The following is a 16769-nucleotide window of genomic DNA, read 5'->3' on the forward strand; positions in this document are numbered from 1 at the left end:
ACAACATATCCAATTGCCTAGAAAACTAGAGGGGAAAGGTTTTAAAGCCGGTTTTAGTATGATCAGGTGGTCAAATGCACTACCAGAACATGGTTCAGCCACAGAAGGCAAATTTCAGCAAAAAAGGAAAGGCACTTGGAGATCACAAACTGTGATCCCATAGCATGTTTATGGTTGCTAAATACTGGCTAGTGTGTATTTACTGTGGAGGAGTATGTATCTCTCTCAGTTCCACAGAAGTATCCTTGGGAATGTTCCTCTGAAGAACACAGTCTTCCAAATATGAACAAATATTTTGTAAATGAATTTTAGTTATGCAATTATATTTTTTCTGTATATGATTTAGCACTTTTACATCTCCACCTTTTATAGTTTCATTTGCCTTGAATGCTCATGGTTTACAAAGGGGATCCACCAATTTCTTTTTTATTTTTTACCATAATTCAGGACCCCATGAATTATGACCCATTGGTTCAAGCTTCTATCCTGAAATGAAACCACATATTGGGACAGAGAAAGTCAAGAGCCATTGTTCCAGGAATGAACAGTTCTTACTGAGGACAAATGTTACCATCATTCATAAGAATATATGCAAATGAAGAAAACACAAAACGGTTTAAATGAAACCTTTTATTAAGTACAGGAGAAATTAATTCTGAAGTCTCCTCAAATACTTTGATAATTCTCTAGTGTTTATGTAATTGGTCAATCTGAAAACTGAAAGCTAATTAAAATAAATTATATTCCTTATTTCAATTTTCTTATACTGTACACAAATCCATTTGATAATTGTTCATGTAATAGAAGAATCATCAGGATCCATCACTGATTTATTTCATCTTACTTCACAAGCACTATCTGCCTAACCTATGTAGCGGTGTTTACAATGTTACCATTCTTACACCCCTCCAAATTTATCTGATGGAAGCTGTTCTTATATAAACTAGAAAGAAGAGCACTTCGACTCAGAGTTCAGTGAGGTGGGGAAAAAAATCCCATGTAAGAGCATGTGTGTAGAAAGTGTGCTTCATGATGCTTTGGCAGCCAGCACCTGCACAAAAGTACAATACTATTATGAGATGATTTAGTATGTCAACTATGTGGAAGGGAAACCCTTGAGCATGCTGAAGTAGCATGTATGTGGATCTTACTCCAAAAAAGAAAGAAAGAAAGAAAGAAAGAAAGAAAGAAAGAAAGAAAGAAAGAAAGAAAGAAAGCTGCTTCCTTCAAATTTATATCCTGAGGAATTAATATGTAGAGGAAACTCATTGTCATTTGAAAATGGAGGGAGCGCATGATGTGAGCTTCTTTGAAAAAACGAATTTGGTATATAGGCAAATCTGACTGAAGTCCTTGCATGTACTGAGAAGTGTGACTATGGCAGGCTGAATGCTCCTTAAAACAAGAACATTCATGCTTTATCTAGACACAGGATAATAAGCATGCAGTATAATTCTGGCTCAACACACGTTAAGCTAGAACAGACAACGGCTAAACAGATTTATGCTCAGCAGAGCAGTATGCGATCTAAAAGTAATTACCAATGTGAACTGATGTCTAGAAGCACTCTTACATTTCTGAGCATATACATTAATTCTCTCTCTTGACAGCAGGGTAATTGGCAATCTGAATACAATGAAATAATTAATAATAAAACAACCAGTACAAGATAGTCCAGAGGTGCAGCAGTAAACAGACAATATATCCTAAAGCTGTTGGTTTATCTAATTCCCAGGAGTGTTAAGAAGACTATTACAGTTGCTTTATTATAAAGAAGTAATTTGAAAAAGTGCCTACAAATATACTTTTAGAAAATACTTTAGAGCTAAATGAATTTAAGTATTGAATTTTTGCACTTGTTTTAATCATGTACTTTTGTCATAATATGTACAGTTAAACCTTGGATCCCAAACACCTCCGTTTTGGAACGTTTTGGCTCCCGAACACCAAAAACCTGGAAGTAAATGCTCCGTTTTTTGGAAGCCGAATGCTCAAGGCGGCTTCCGTTTGAGTGCAGTAAGCTCCTGAAACCAATCAGAAGCTGTGCCTCAGTTGTTGAACATTTCGGAAGCTGAACAGGCTTCCAGAATGGATTACGTTCGACAACCGAGGTTTGACTGTATAATTTAATCCCCCCACCCCATCCAAGTTTACCTGAAGTGTAGCTCACATGCTTTCCTTTTTCTTACTACAAAATAGTTGCTCGGGAACGTAAGTGCCAGCTTGTAGATCAAGATGGCAATGAAATAATGGAGCATAAAGATTTTTCAAATCAGGAAGAAAGATTCCTTTATTTGGTGCAGTTCATCTCTCACCAAGGAAGCTTTTAACTACGGTTCTGCACCATAAACAATGGTAGTTGGCTTCGTTGAAGTAGAATGGGAAGTGCTGTTCAACTTGCATTCATGTAGCTTCAAATATCTGATTTTACGAAACAGCCATGGTTGATTCCAGTAATAATTAGGCCTTTCATCAAATATATACAGCACTGTGACCTACTAGCTTTCAGCTTCACTCTTTTTCAATCCAAATCTCTTGCAAGCTTTCTCAAATGCCACTTGTCCCATGAGAAATGTGATGGTAAAATTTCGTTTATACCAATCTCTAAATTTCAGAACCAAGGAAACAAAGCAACATAAAACACAATTAGCCATCTTGAAATTATTACTGACAGTAAAAGATGTAAGATTTTGAGTTGACTTAATCGGTGCTTTTTCTTTCCTTGCCAATTAAAGCAAAATTACTTTAAGTTTTTAAAGTGCTTATTCAGATGCCCTACTTCATAATCCATGTGTGATAATGCATGGCTCCAGGCAAGTATCTACATATTGCAGATAGGCTTTTAAAGAAACTTGATGACTAATTATATCTGTAGTTACATAAGCTGTAATAATGTGATACCAATGCAGTGAGGAAAGAATTAGCTTAAGGGACATCCCAGTTATTTCTGTTTAAAGGATTATTGTACACTTATGTGTAAAAACTAAACCAAAAAATATTTATCAAAGACTTGACCCAGCATATCAAAACCATTGACCTAAGTAAACACCAGGAAAAGATGAATATCTTTTTAATGATGGAATAAACAATTACAATGAAGTGAATCTACGCACATCTACTCAGTAGTAAGTACCATTAAGTTCAATGGTACTTGCTCCCAGGGAAGTGAGTACAGTATAAGTCTGCACACTAATAATGTGTTAATATGCCTTAGAAAGTTGCTTGGTTACCTGATTAACATTCAATGTTATTCCCCTCCTTCCCAGATTCCTTTCTTTGTAAGCATATTTGTTTTATTAAATTGTGAATTTGTAGAGAGGATTATGCACTATAAATTGCTGTATGAGGCCTAGCATAACAGTAGGAAAAGCATAAATAATTAATTATGGTAAAGCAAAGATTCCGACTCTTAATGGAATAGCAAAATGGGGAATCAGGTGGCAGCAAAGAAACAAGATCTGTGTGGTTCAGAAAAGGTTTTGCTAAAAAAAGTGGTTTTTTAGCAAAAAGTGGTTTTTTTTAGATAAAGAGACACAATTGTTCCAGGAATCATATTCTCACCTGTTATAATAGAAATGTTTTTTAAAGTTTTTACTTAAAAAGGCTTTGTAAAATTCAGCCATTTCTTCTGCAGACAATGTTATTTTCTGGCCTGAAAGAAAAAAATCACAACACCTAAGTCAGAATGTTTTAATCATCATACCAGTAAAATATTTAAATATAAATCCCTTGCAAAAACTGAACTTGACTTTTCAAACACTCAGACTGTAGTCTTAAGTTTTGCTATGGACTTCTTCGTTTGTCTTCCATAAATCACAAACTCTTAGCTTGCTTTCCTATATGTAATCAATGAATAATAGTGACTTTCTTTATGGGATTTTTGAGAGTGCAGTACTAAAGGCAATATTTTTATTTCCTTCCTTTTCTTCCTGAAAAGCTGCAGATTCAAAGCATAACCTGGAATTCAGGTGTAACCTCTCTAGGCTTCTGCCATAAACTATAAGATTCTCATTACACTCTTTTCTGAGTTCTCTCTCTGTTTTGTAAATTAAGTGCCAAGGAGTAACACCCTTATACAGAAAGACAAAGTTTGCTTAAGAAATAATTATTATTTATGCTAGATTAGAACATTTTCTAAAATGTAAATCAGAATCCTCCCCATAAGAAAGTGCTGTAAAATGTAGAAACAACAATCTAACCTTTTTCATCTCTCAGTTGTAGACCTTTGGATTTCAATTTGGAACAGACAAATTCTTCTTTTTCCTGAAACAGTATCAGAAAATTTTAGAACATAAGGTTTCTGGCATCTTAGTTTGCTTATTTCACCTCAGCAATAACTGCTACCAAGTGTAGGACTTTTAATGATCCCTGATCCCACTCCATCAAATATATTAACTGGCTGACTAGACGATCTTCAGCAAACAATTTATGGATTATTTTACAAATAAGCAATCTGTAATGCAGGAAAATTACTGGGGTAACTTCTTACTGGCCTAGTTATCTATTTGGTTTGACCTGCACGCTTGGGAAAGGGTCATACAGCAGTACATTCAGTTCTCTGTCCTTTCCATCTGTAACAGGAGAGGCTGAATTCATTCCTGCAGGCAGTGATTCTTACCAGAATGACATCATAAAATATATTATTTGGGGCATTTATGTATTAAAAATTATTCTTCTGATTCTATTTTATTCTTAATAACTACGGGGTGCAAAGATCAGGCCTCATACAATAAGGCAACAGCAAAAAAATATGTTGGATGCCTCTCAGCAATTCTCCCTACAAACTTTTAAGGACTCCCAGCACCACCAAGTGGTTTTACACTTCCTCTGCATGCTTACCTTTCTAAATGATATATTCTGGTCTGCCCAGAACTGTTGATTCCAAACCTGAGTTTCCTGTCTAAGCTCTCTAAGCCTTCGTTCCAGTGGGGATTCGTGTTTGGATATATAAAATATTACTGGTCGGAGGTTCGAACATCGATCAGGAGGACCAATCCAATCGTGGCAAGAGTGTGAAGGAGGGCAAAAACTTGCAGCCTTAAAAAAAGAGGTTTGTTTTTTTTAATAGTACATCTTTCTCCCCATACAAAGGCACCACAAACTTTTTCAATTTTATCTGAAAACCTAAGGTACCCAAGACACTAAAAGTTAAGAAGTGAGCATTAACAGGTCTCCAGATCACATTTGTTCCAGTTCACATTGGGAGAAAAATCTAACTATGATATCAGAGATAATTTATGTGGCCCATAACCCTGTATTTCCTAACCTATCTTTGTAGCCAAAAGGACTAACAATGTGCTTAAAATTAACAAATTAAAGCAGAGGTACTCACAATGATGATTTGCTCCCAGCACCAATTTCTGCATTTGCACAATACAGGACTCTAATAAACAGCATATGCATCGTAACTGAAGGACATAAACTGAAATTAAGCCTATGTTTTCAGTATTTCACTTGGTAGTAAATCCATTTTAAATGAATAGGCCTTACTTCCAAGTAAACTTGGCTAGAATCATCATGCAAGAATACTGTATAATATCCACTGTGTCTACCTACTAAAACCTACAATCTGCCATATTTCTAAAAAAAAGGAAAGACGGTAAGTAACAGTATGCAACTACAGTATTCAAATCAGCATAGCCTGCCAGTTCGTTATCATTTTGGAATACAGCTCATATGTGTTGATAGTTCCCATCCCAATCAGACTTTGAGATACCATCATATGCAAATATGTTAAAAGAATCACAGTAGTAGCATTCAGGCACCTGCTTTTATAAATTATTTTTAAAAACAGAGACGGGAGGGGGGAGTGCTGCTGCAGCTCACAGATGCTCTGCCCACAGCAACCCAGAGCACATCGCTACCAGCTGTGCAGAGTTTGTGTGTGTGTGTCTGTTGGGTTTTTTTACATACATTTGCTTGAACACAACACAACATACATTTATTTAAGTTCTACTTATGTTCAAGCAATTTCAAGCAGAAGTCCTCTGCAAACCTACCCTGTACAACACAGGGAAAGTAGGGAAATGAGGAGGGTGCAATGTGTTGAGGATGCTGGGGGCAGGGTCTTGCTAATCCAGGCCCTAAGTTAAGCCGTTCTGGCTGTCCTGTCCATGGGGATGTAGCCATCTCTGTAGTGGTGTCCTGACTACAGAATCCTCCCCACCTACAGGTGCAGTCAACCTGTAAATTGACAGGCTTCTGGTGCCAAACTGAAATGCACTTATTCTTCCAAACTTTAAGTGGTGCCAATTAGACAGGCCACCTGAATTTGGGAATTTGGGAAATATTACGTCTATTGATAAATTGTATCTGTATTTGATGCTAATTTTTGTCCTTATGTTTCATTGTTAGTATGCATTTTTATCTGTATTTTACTGATTTGTTTGTGAACTGCCCAGGGATTCATACTGCCAGGACTACTGTATTTAGAAGTGTGACAAACTAAAACTGGGAAACACTAAGTGCATGAGCAGCACTGGATTCAGCTAACAGTTATTTGTGCTTATTTTGTCTCATATAAGTAAGACCAAAAAACAGTTATCACCCATCATCTGGAAGCCACTGATGGCATTGGCTAAACTGCTGCTGTGATGTCATGGAATGCTCACAAACATGCTAAAGGAAAGGAAATGGTGACAGAATGTTAATAATAAAGTGGAAGAGTGGGTTGCCTGGGGAAATAGTTCAAGGAGCATCTAGCAGTGTTTCTCAAACCTGAGTTCCTAGCTCTTGTTGACCTATAACTCCCATCATCCCTAGCTAGAACCAGTGGTCAGGGGTGATGGGAGTTGTAGTCCAGCAACAGCCGGGCACCCATGTTTGAGAAACACTGGAAGAGGTAGCTCAAGGAAACATGTACCTGTAGAGCATGAGACTCTTGAATTTGTTGTGGCTTTGAGCCCCATATGGGGTAAAAATATTCCTGCATGGCAGGGGGTTGAACTAGATGACCCTTGTGGGGTCTGTGAAATCCTTCCCCATTTTATCTTCATAATCTTGGGTCACCCACTACACTAGCTTTTCCTAACCTTAAACCCTCCAGATGTCTTGAACTCCTCCCACTGCATGCAAAAAGTCCCACGTTTAATGTCTAGCAACTGCAGGTGAGTCCGTGGAAGACTCCTGCTTGAAACCCTGAAGTGATGCCCACTGCAGTGACCCAATGGTTCAAAGCAGCTTCCCACATGCCCATCCCTCAGCCTGATCTGCTTCACAGTTGTTATGAAGACAAAATGGGGATGGAAATGAATCAGTATGGTGTAGTGGTTTGCTGGTCTTAAACCGGGATGGGGAGGGGCAAGATCCAGGTTCAAATTCCTGCTCCGGCCACAAAGCGCACCAGGTGAGCTTGAGCCAGTTACTTTCCCTGCAGCCTCACCTACCTCACAGGGCTGTTGTGAGGATAGGGGGGGGGGAGAGAAGAGAACCAAGCAGGCTGCCTTGAACTCACTGTAGGAAAAGCAGAATACAGGCTGTAATGAGTAAGAAAAGAAACGTAGGTTCGGACCTCCTTGAATAGTGGGATATAAATAGCCAGTTTGAGTCCCCTTCAGGTGAAACAGTGGGTATGAATAAATATAATAAATAATAATAATAGAAGAAATGAAACAGGGGAAAAATAAGAATTAGGTTGGAAAGCAGAGGCCTGAGTTTGAAACAAATACAAGCAGCAATATCCTCACTCAAAGTTTCCTCGGAAGTAAGGCTGGCTGTGCTGAACAGAGCTTACTCCCGAGTAAATGTGCTTAGGACGCACCACCGACTTTGGTCGCATAGCTGTCAACTTTTCCCTTTTCTTGCGAGGAATCCTATTCGGAATAAGGGAACTTCCCTTAAAAAAAGGGAAAAGTTGACAGCCATGCTGGTGTTTCTGAGGGGAAACCCCCGCCATACTTTCCCTCGCCTGCAATCTCCCCCACAACCCCCATTACCCGGCTTTCGTGGGGCGGAGATACACCCCCAGCCTCAGGCCCTCCGCCGCGAGGGGAACCCTCGGGGGACGAGGAGGAAAAACGGCCGCAACATGCGCGTGAAGCCGCCGCCGCCGCCGCCGCCGCCGCCGCCGCCGGACGGCTGAGGGAAACTCGGCTCTTCACAGCCGCCGCCATCTTTCGGCGCACAACCGACGCATGCGCACGACGACCCCTTCCACCCGGTCGCCGGGCAGATAACCGGCGCGCGCAAGGTCCGCTCCAACCCTCGAGAACAGGCAACGGTCGACTTCTGCTTTTACGCTTTACGGCAGGGCGTCGCGAACGCCGAACGTCGCGATCCCACTCCAGCCTCAACAAATAGCCGTAGGGCGGGGAAGGCGGAGAGAGGGGGGAAAAGGACGAGGGCGCATGCGCGCACGCGTCAAGAGAGGCTCAGGTTAGTCCCCGCCTCAGGTTAAGCTGAGGGAAAGGAGGAGGAGGAGGAGAGTGTGAGGCGACGGTGGGTTGGCCGGCGGAGTCCGGAGACGGCGGGGCTGAAAGGAGCCTGGTAGCTGTGGGATGGCCGGCGTGGCACGGCTGGCGCAGAGGGAGCGAGGCCGGAGTCGCCTCACTGCGCCTCCCCGGCGCCCCTGAAGGAGAGGCGATGCGCTGACCAGAAAGGTGAGGGGCCGGGTGGGCGAGGGGCTAAAAGGCCTGTTGTTGTTTATTATGAGTATCCCCTGAGGAAGGCAGAACAAGGCGAAGCTAGAATAAAAATGGAGGCCCCTCCCCCAACAACCTCACGCCCTTGGTTGCGGGTTCAGAGAGACTCGTGACAAGTGGTCGTGGGAACCCGGTGCGAGGCACTCGGTGTTGCAGCGCGGCGGCTGGTAGGTCTTTGCTTCGCTTGCGTGTAGAGGGAGAGATAATTCATCAGAAGACGGGAAGCCATGCTAGTGGGGGCTGGAATAGGGAGGCTTTAAAACGGCTACGTGCGAGTGGTAAGTGAGAGGGAGATATTGCAGCCAGGGTGGCAGGAGAAGGGCTTCCACCTGATAAGAAAGAGGGGCAGGGCTCGTCCCACCTTCATGCTCCCAACCACCCGTGTCTACTGGAAGTTGTCGTTATTTATTAAACTTATATACTACAGGGCGGTTTGCAATATAAAAACACCAAAGTGCATAGTAACAAGTTGCTCCAGTTGGTGAGGAGGATAGTAACCCTTACCTCTCGCTTTCGCACACTGGCTTCCTTCCAGACGTAGACGCTGCTGCGTAGGGTTGTAGATCCCATATTGCCTGGTTTAAAAACAAATAAAACGTGAAAAGTTCCAGGCCTGGTCCTATTGGGGCAACTTGGGAAGGGCCCGACCTGGGTAGGGGAGGGTCTCGGGACGCAGAGCGGCCGTGACGCGCCTCTTTTGCTCACCCGGTAATTTCACCCTCTTGCCAAAGCGGATTATACGCAGGAGAGGTTGGTCGGTAGGCGCAATGGTTTGATCCGAGGGGACGAACGCTTTGGGGTGGGTGGGAAGAGGCCGACCCTACCTACTTGCGGGGATGGGCAGAGGAGTGGTGGTGGTAGTGGTTGTTTTGGGGGGTGCAGAGCCGCCTGGGCCACGTTGCGCGGATTGGAAACCGCGGTGTGGGCATCACGGCACGCGTGGGCGCATTTGAACACCGGTTGTAGGATTGCGTGGCGGGGAGGGGAAGCGGGGAGCAGCTGGGTGGCGTCTCTGTAGCGGGGGCAAGGCATAGTAGGGCTGGGTGAGTGGCTACCCCATGTAGGGGAGAGGGAATCCCCCTGTGGGGCGGGAAAGGGATCTTACGGATTTTAAAGTTGCTGGGAGAGGGAGATGACGGCATAGGCCTGGCAAAACGCGGCGAGGGGAATTTCCCTTCCTTTTTCTCTCTCCCCCCCCCCCCCCTTCCTCCATCGATCTTCTTCTGGCTGCTGAAGCTGCTTCCCGTTTTCCTGGCGCCACCCTCCGGCTTTGAGCCGCTCCCGGAGAAGCGACTCGGATGCCCCAGGCGGAATTAGAGTGTCCGGCATTGTGAAGTCACTGGGGACCGAGGGCGGCGAGGGAGGCTGCCCGCGAGCTCCGCCTGGGGGGAAGCGGCCCGAGCTCGGGGCTGATTCCCGGCTTCCTTCCTGCAGGAATGTAGGGTTGATATAGGGGGCGGGGGATCAAGCTCTGTGCACGGGGACTCGCTTCCCCCAAGGGGCTTCTCGCTGGGGTGAGAACGGGGCGGGCGCCGCTGGCTTTGTGCGTATATGGGGTGGTGGGTGGGGCAGGGAGGGGGAGCTCCCGGGTGGGAGGGCGGCGGCAGCAAGAGGCAGATGAACTGGAGACAAGGGCATATAGGCAGGGAGGGAATTGGGAAGATCCCAAGGAGGTATTCAGATGTTGCCTGGCCAAAGGTCTGCTTGCTGTGTTTTGAAATGTTGAGAGGGCACAGCTGCCTTATTGCTGGGGGCGTTGGAGAGAGGAAAGTGCAAGTGTAGTACTGACTGTACTGGCTATATTATCATGTATCTCATTACTAGTCTGACCAGGGCAAGTGAAGATGAGCGGTATCTTCTTTTCCTTGTTTAGCTGCTGCCTTTTTCTGGCACCAGAAGAGTAATGTTTGGGAAGCAGGTGGCACTATCATCTTTAATTTTCTTTCTCAGTGCATCAGCTACTTTGTTCTGCCTCGCCTGTGATGTCTAATGACAAAGGAAAGAAAACCCTCTTCTTGGTGTGCATATGATGGGGGGAGGGGGCAGGAGAGGCTCATGAAACATACTGTTTACTGCTTTAGTTAAAATGCACAGGATCAAGCCGTTAGTGTGTGACAGTAAACAAAATTCTAGGAGATACCCTTTAAAAATATTTTTTTGAAAAGATCCAGAGATGTCATGCTTTTTAAACTGTCATTTCATGAAACTCAATGAATACATAGGGTAAGTCCTCTTTTGTTTGTGGACAGGTATTTCCAAGACTAGATGTTGGTAAAAAGTGAAATGTTAGGTCTTTGTAGAATTAGAGCAGAAAAGTTGAATTTTCAAAATATTGACTAACAAGCAGACATGTATTTCAAGCATCAGTTATATTTGATTGTATCTTTGCATTATTTCTAGCTCTGTTGGAACTGGATGAAGAAAAAGTATGGATATGGGTAACCAACATCCTTCCATTAAGAGGCTACAAGAAATACAGAAAGAAGTCAAAGAGTTTGAGTCACAAGTAATATCCTTCAGTGGTCTGTCTAGTGACAGAGCTTACAAGAAACTAGAGAGAGTTTTGACTAAACAACTTTTTGAAATCGATTCTGTGGATGCTGAAGGCAGAGGTGATGTTCAGCAAGCCAGGAAGAGGGCTGCCCAGGAAACTGAAAGACTGCTTAAGGAACTGGAGCAGAATGCAAACCACCCCCGAAGGTTGGAGATTGAATCCCTGTTTAATGAAGCACAATCATTGGTGGAACAAGAAATCACAGCTTTTTACAAAGGAGGCAATTGTGTAACTGAGGAATTTGAAGAAGGTATTCAAGATATCATCTTTAGGCTCACTCAGGTGAAAACTGGAGGGAAACTCTCTCTACGGAAAGCCAGGTATCGCACTCTGACCAAAGTGTGTGCTGTTCAAGAAATTATAGACAGTTGTACAAAGCAGCAGCCTTCACTGCCATTGTCCAGTGATGCACATCCTTCTGTCTCTAAGATTAATTCTGTCATGGTTGATGTGAACAAAGCGAAAGGGACCCTTATTGCTGTTTTAATGGGAGTAAATAACAATGAGACCTGTAGACATTTATCTTGCGTGCTCACTGGCCTGATTGCTGATCTGGATGCCTTAGATGTATGTGGCCGTCCAGAAATAAGGAACTACCGTAAAGAAGTTGTGGAGGAGATCAATAAATTGCAGAAATACCTGGATCTTGAAGAAGAAGCTGATGCCACTTCTGCTTATGACTTGGCACAAAACAGATGCATTATAAAAATTGAGGAAATCCGCAAAAAGATGAAAGAGATTCATGCTTCTCTTTTAAAAGTAGAGAGAGCTTCAGATTTATACCTGAAGTCAAAAGCAGAACTGCAAGGGTTAATTGCACAGTTGGATGAAGTGAGTCCAGGCAAAAATCCTTGTATCCGAGAAGCCAGGAGGAGAGCAGTGATAGAAGTACAAACCCTCATAACATATATTGACTTAAAGGAAGCACTTGTCAAGCGACAAATGTTTGCAGAGCAAACAGAAGCAGAACCTGCATCACATAAAGCTGTTTGGAATATTCTTGGAAACGTGTCCCAAATTCAGCAAGAGGTGCTGTCTTTTGATGGGAACAGAACTGATAAGAACTACATGAGACTAGAGGAGCTCCTCACCAAACAACTTCTAGCACTTGATGCTATAGACCCACAAGGGGATGAGCACTCAAAAGCAGCCAGGAAGCAGGCAGTGAAGCTTGCGCAGAATATTCTTTACTACCTAGACATGAAAACAGATGAATGGGAATATTAAATAACAGAGGTCTTGTGCTGGACGTTGCTTTCTCCCTTGCACTTTACGTCGACCAAGCTCCCATAGACGACACAAGACCAAAAGTTTATTTGCTCATCACTTACAGGCCACGTAAATGTTGGACTGAGCTATGCTGCAGCTGTCTTGTGTTGTCGCAGTCGGGCAATGACAGCAATCATGCCATTTGTGTTAGTTTTGGTCACAGCCATCTTTCCCCCATGATTTGTGATGAAGTGTTGCAGAACTGCCAAACCATCCTGTATAGCATTCTTCTACACAGTGAGAGAATGCTATCTGTCCAACATGTTTTCTTTAAGGAGTCAAAGTGAAACTGATGGAGAGAAGACAAAGAGCTAATGTCTGTTAGCCATAAACCACCTTAGATGTCACATTTTTCTGCCACTGCACAGTTGCAATCCAAAGGATTAAATGCAAATTGGTCATGGCCTTTTTTGTATGTGCATTTGATTTAGTCTTGCTGATCTCTTGCCTAAGGTTTGGCTTGATTACATACAGTGTTTAATAGTTAGGGCCTAATATAGGACTGTGTGTTGTAACAGTTTTTGCACTTAGGCATAAACTGCAGGCTGCATTTTGAAGCAGAGTACTGATTCATATAGGCGTAGGTTGTGTGCAGTTACACTATGACTAGTGGTCATTCTGAAAGCAGTTTTCTGTTTATAAACCAGGGCTGACAGCATTGGTTGGAAAAGATTCTATATGTATGTTGTTGAAAAACCAATAAAATATAGCTTTTGAAGAATTAAGCTGAATTCTTCAATAGTCAAGAGACACCTCCCTTCACCCCTCCTCCCAAAAACCTGGGCTCTTAATGGTTGTAGAACTACTTTAGCCAATTTTTGTGACGTCTAAAATAACTTGCTTCCTGACACACTGGGCAGCTTCTAAATGACTCCTTTGCATTTTTCTGGTTTGAATGAAATCATTACAGCTTTTGGCATGATAAAAAAATGAAGTAAGTGCTTTTACACATGAATTTGGCCGGAAACCATTAGTGTTCATCACAGTTTCATGTGTTGCTGATACGCTCCAAATCCTTCTGGACTTAGTTCCTTTTAGTTATTTTGGTGAGCTATGATAGTATCCTTCGCTATGGTGTGATGGCAAGATGTTTGTACTTTATATGCCTTAGATGTGTGTGGTCTGCTATACTTATATAGTTTTGAATCTTTCAGGCAGTTGGAATGGCAAACACTTCAAATTGTTTCTATTTTTGATTGAAGCATAGTTGTCTATTGTGTTAGCTGTATTGATTTAGTTGCATGTATTGTATCATTTGGTAATTGCTGCTTTGTGTTTCTTTCTCCTCCGCCCCTGCCCCATTAACCCAATGAATTCCCTGAATCCTTAGAGGAGCCTTACAACTTAGTAACTGTCAGATCTTATTATGTCTGACCATATTCCTAAATAAACCGAACTCATGTTCAGTGTAGATTGTATGCTATCCAGTTAGTAGTTTTGGGAAGAAAAAACCAGCATCAATCAAAGTATTTGTAGAGTGCATTTTTAGTGGCATGCAGAAATCAGCAGTAGATAGAAATAAGTTGTAAAAGAAGTAACCAGAGTTTCTCAGAGAGCTCTTGTAAACAAAATTACTGGCTTATGGAAGATTATTTCTTTGAAATAGCTTATAAATGTAGATCTTGGATTTGTAAATAGAGTTTCAATATGCAATTAAAAGAAGCAAGGCTATCCTTAGGAGACGTGCCTTTTTAAGCGACACTTGAATTTACAGCACCTTATAGCTACAACTAGCTGGCTTCATGCTGCTTCCCAGCGAAGTAGTCTACCCTCCAGACTGCTTCTACCCTTCAGCTCTAATATGGATAAAAAATATTCTGCCACATTTGCAGAACAAGAAGCTTGTTCAAAGCTTGGTGTTACCTCTTTGCGTTTATTGGCACTTGCTTAGCAAATTTTTGCCAAGGAAATTTATGGATTCAGTTTCAGTCTAGGTTAAATAGAACCCAATGCTAAACAATAGACTTGTTGGATGCTTCGCCATGAATGTCTTTCCTTTGCCCTTTCCTGCTTTTTTCCAGTTTGAGTCCTTAATGAATTGGTTAGCATCTACAACTAAAAGTAGTTCACTTTCAGTAGGTTCATTTAGCCATAAAGGTTTTGAACCTAAGTGGTGTGCATATAGAGTTCCCATGTGCCTTGGATTCCCCAAGTCACTTTATTTTCAAAACATGCATGTTTCCCCTTTGCATACACTGCTGCCCTGACTTCAAATTCATTGATGAAGCTATTGTTTATATGAGAACTTCAGATGTATAGAACTCTCATTGTTTAAGCAGCTCCTGGATTCAGCTTCAGATGGAATGTTTACTTCAGGAGGTGACAACTAAACAATGCTTATTAATGTTTCAGTAACAGATTCATGGTACTTATTTTTTTCTAGTGATTTCATCTTTCGTTCTTTTTTGTAAACATACTTAAATGTTCATATATTACCTGCCAGGGGAATGCTGCTCTTTAACTATAGACTCCCATTATTTATACCCATTCCTAAGATTTGCTTCTCATAGTTATGTAGCATGTCATAGGTGCCGATTTAACAGGAAATCGTATGATGAAGACATATTCCAAAAGCTCAACTCCCCCGGTTTTCTTTTTAAAGACGAATGCCTATTTCATGAGTTTCAATGTACAGCATTTAAACTTATGTTAAGATCTTTGGTACAGTATAATTAATCAGTTTATGCATGAATTAAAATAGTGAACTAAACAAGCTAAACCAAAAAGTCTGTTAATGTGGATTGTAAGAAATCCTTGTTTTGTGCTTTGAAGAATGTACTTTTTGTATTCAATATGCAACCAGGCTAGGAAATATGCTTTTTTCCATTTCAGTGGGCTAAAGATGTTTCCTGCTTTTGAATTACTCAGTACTGGACCAACTCAGTCTGCATTTTTAAAGAAATTAAAATCTTTTCTGTATGGAGTGCCATGACATTGTAGCAAAATAAGCATAGTGATGTGATTTTGCTGAATCTTTAAACATCATGATACTATTTTTTTCAGATTATGATTGTATTGCTTTAGGAAAAGGGTTGATCCAAGCAGCCTTGTTCTGATATATTTGCCAGCAACCATGGTCAGTTATCTTTCCTCTGATCTGTTGGCTTTAACTCCTCTTTTGCTGTGATCAACAAACTTTTGAAATGAGTCCCTGCACTTAAGCTGCTTCTAGGTCCTAGCACTCGGTGGTACAGATTGTGCTTTTGTTCCTCATGTTTCTTAAAATTTAATTGACATGTTAGACTTTGTATAAATACAGTACTGCTTTTCAGAAAGTGTATTGACTTCATTTTTATGTACAGTATAGAATTGTTTTGGTGTGTACAAATTCATCAGATATTCCTAATAAAGCATTTTTATGCTTTTCTTCTTGCTAATTCATTTCAAGATCAAACTCTTTTCCTTCTTTTGATAATGGACTTTCTATATAACAGTGCAAGAATACACTTTTCTTCTGTACTTAACAAACTGGTCTAGGTGTATGTTGAAAATGAAGATTTGCCTTCCCCACCTTTTGATAAAGAATGGAAATGTAACATCACTAACAGTGGCATATAATAGAACACCACAGCTTAGTGAAAACATTTAGGCACCTTATCTTTAGGCTCTGGTTAGCAGTTTTCTAAAAGGTCTGAATCTAATAAACAGAACTGGGAAATATTTTATCATCTATATAGTATAGCCCCTTTAAATGTAGCAAGTGCCCAATTCTCCTGTTCTACCTTTAAGTGAAAGCAAGTCTTACAGATTTCAGTGGAGCAAACCCTCCAATAAAGTACACATAGAATTGCAGTGTTAGCCAAATTGCATGCTTATATGAGAAGAGTCTGCTGGATCAGGCCAGTAGCCCATCTAGTCCAGCATCCTGTTTCACAGTGGCCAACCAAATACCTATGGGAAACCTGCAAGCAGGACCTGAGGCCAACAGCACTCTCCCATCCTGTGGTTTCGTGCTCTTCTTAAATGTTTGTGGCTAAATCCCTTCCCTACCCAGTGATTTGGTATGAGAAGTAGAAGCAGGGAGACGGGGGAGAGAGGATGAAGTACCACCTATTTCAGCTGCTTCTCTTTAAGATGTTTTTTGCAGCAGGTGCTTCATGTTTCATTAACATAATTTGCATGTAATTAGTATTTTGGATTTAGACCCGCCTTCTTTTTCTGTTTAATTGCTTCAGATAGAGGGAGGCAGTCTCCTCCGACAACAGACATTCAATGTCATTAAGGCATGGCATTTTTTTTTTGCAGGATTCTTTCTTTGAGGAGGGTGCCATTTGGATTTCCTGCTTCAGGTGCAAAAATACATTTGG

At 41.7% G+C, this 16769-nt stretch overlaps 2 protein-coding genes across 4 annotated transcripts; one reads left to right on the forward strand and one right to left on the reverse strand.

Annotated features, from left to right (window-relative positions):
• Nucleotides 1-2263: 2263 nt before the first annotated feature.
• On the reverse strand, nt 2264-9940 carry COA8 (cytochrome c oxidase assembly factor 8). The gene is made up of 5 exons (XM_081916232.1): nt 9745-9940; nt 9144-9214; nt 4200-4263; nt 3562-3652; nt 2264-2604 (listed from the first exon to the last, which is right to left on the reverse strand). The coding sequence occupies exons 1-5, from the start codon at nt 9779-9781 to the stop codon at nt 2499-2501; spliced, it is 369 nt and encodes a 122-aa protein (XP_081772358.1). The 5' UTR covers nt 9782-9940; the 3' UTR covers nt 2264-2498.
• On the forward strand, nt 8460-12867 carry BAG5 (BAG cochaperone 5). Of its 3 annotated transcripts, none has more exons than XM_081913534.1 (2): nt 8460-8597; nt 11040-12867. In XM_081913534.1, exon 2 carries the CDS (start codon nt 11068-11070, stop codon nt 12418-12420), a length of 1353 nt encoding a protein of 450 aa, XP_081769660.1. In that variant the 5' UTR covers nt 8460-8597; nt 11040-11067; the 3' UTR covers nt 12421-12867. The 3 variants fall into 3 exon arrangements, with proteins under 3 accessions (XP_081769660.1, XP_081769659.1, XP_081769661.1); XM_081913533.1 differs by lacking the exon at nt 8460-8597 and adding an exon at nt 10002-10153; XM_081913535.1 differs by lacking the exon at nt 8460-8597 and adding an exon at nt 10294-10312.
• Nucleotides 12868-16769: the final 3902 nt, after the last annotated feature.

This window comes from Podarcis melisellensis (genome assembly GCF_964234715.1).
Source record: "Podarcis melisellensis genome assembly, chromosome: 1".
Classification (NCBI taxonomy): Eukaryota; Metazoa; Chordata; class Lepidosauria; order Squamata; family Lacertidae; genus Podarcis; species Podarcis melisellensis.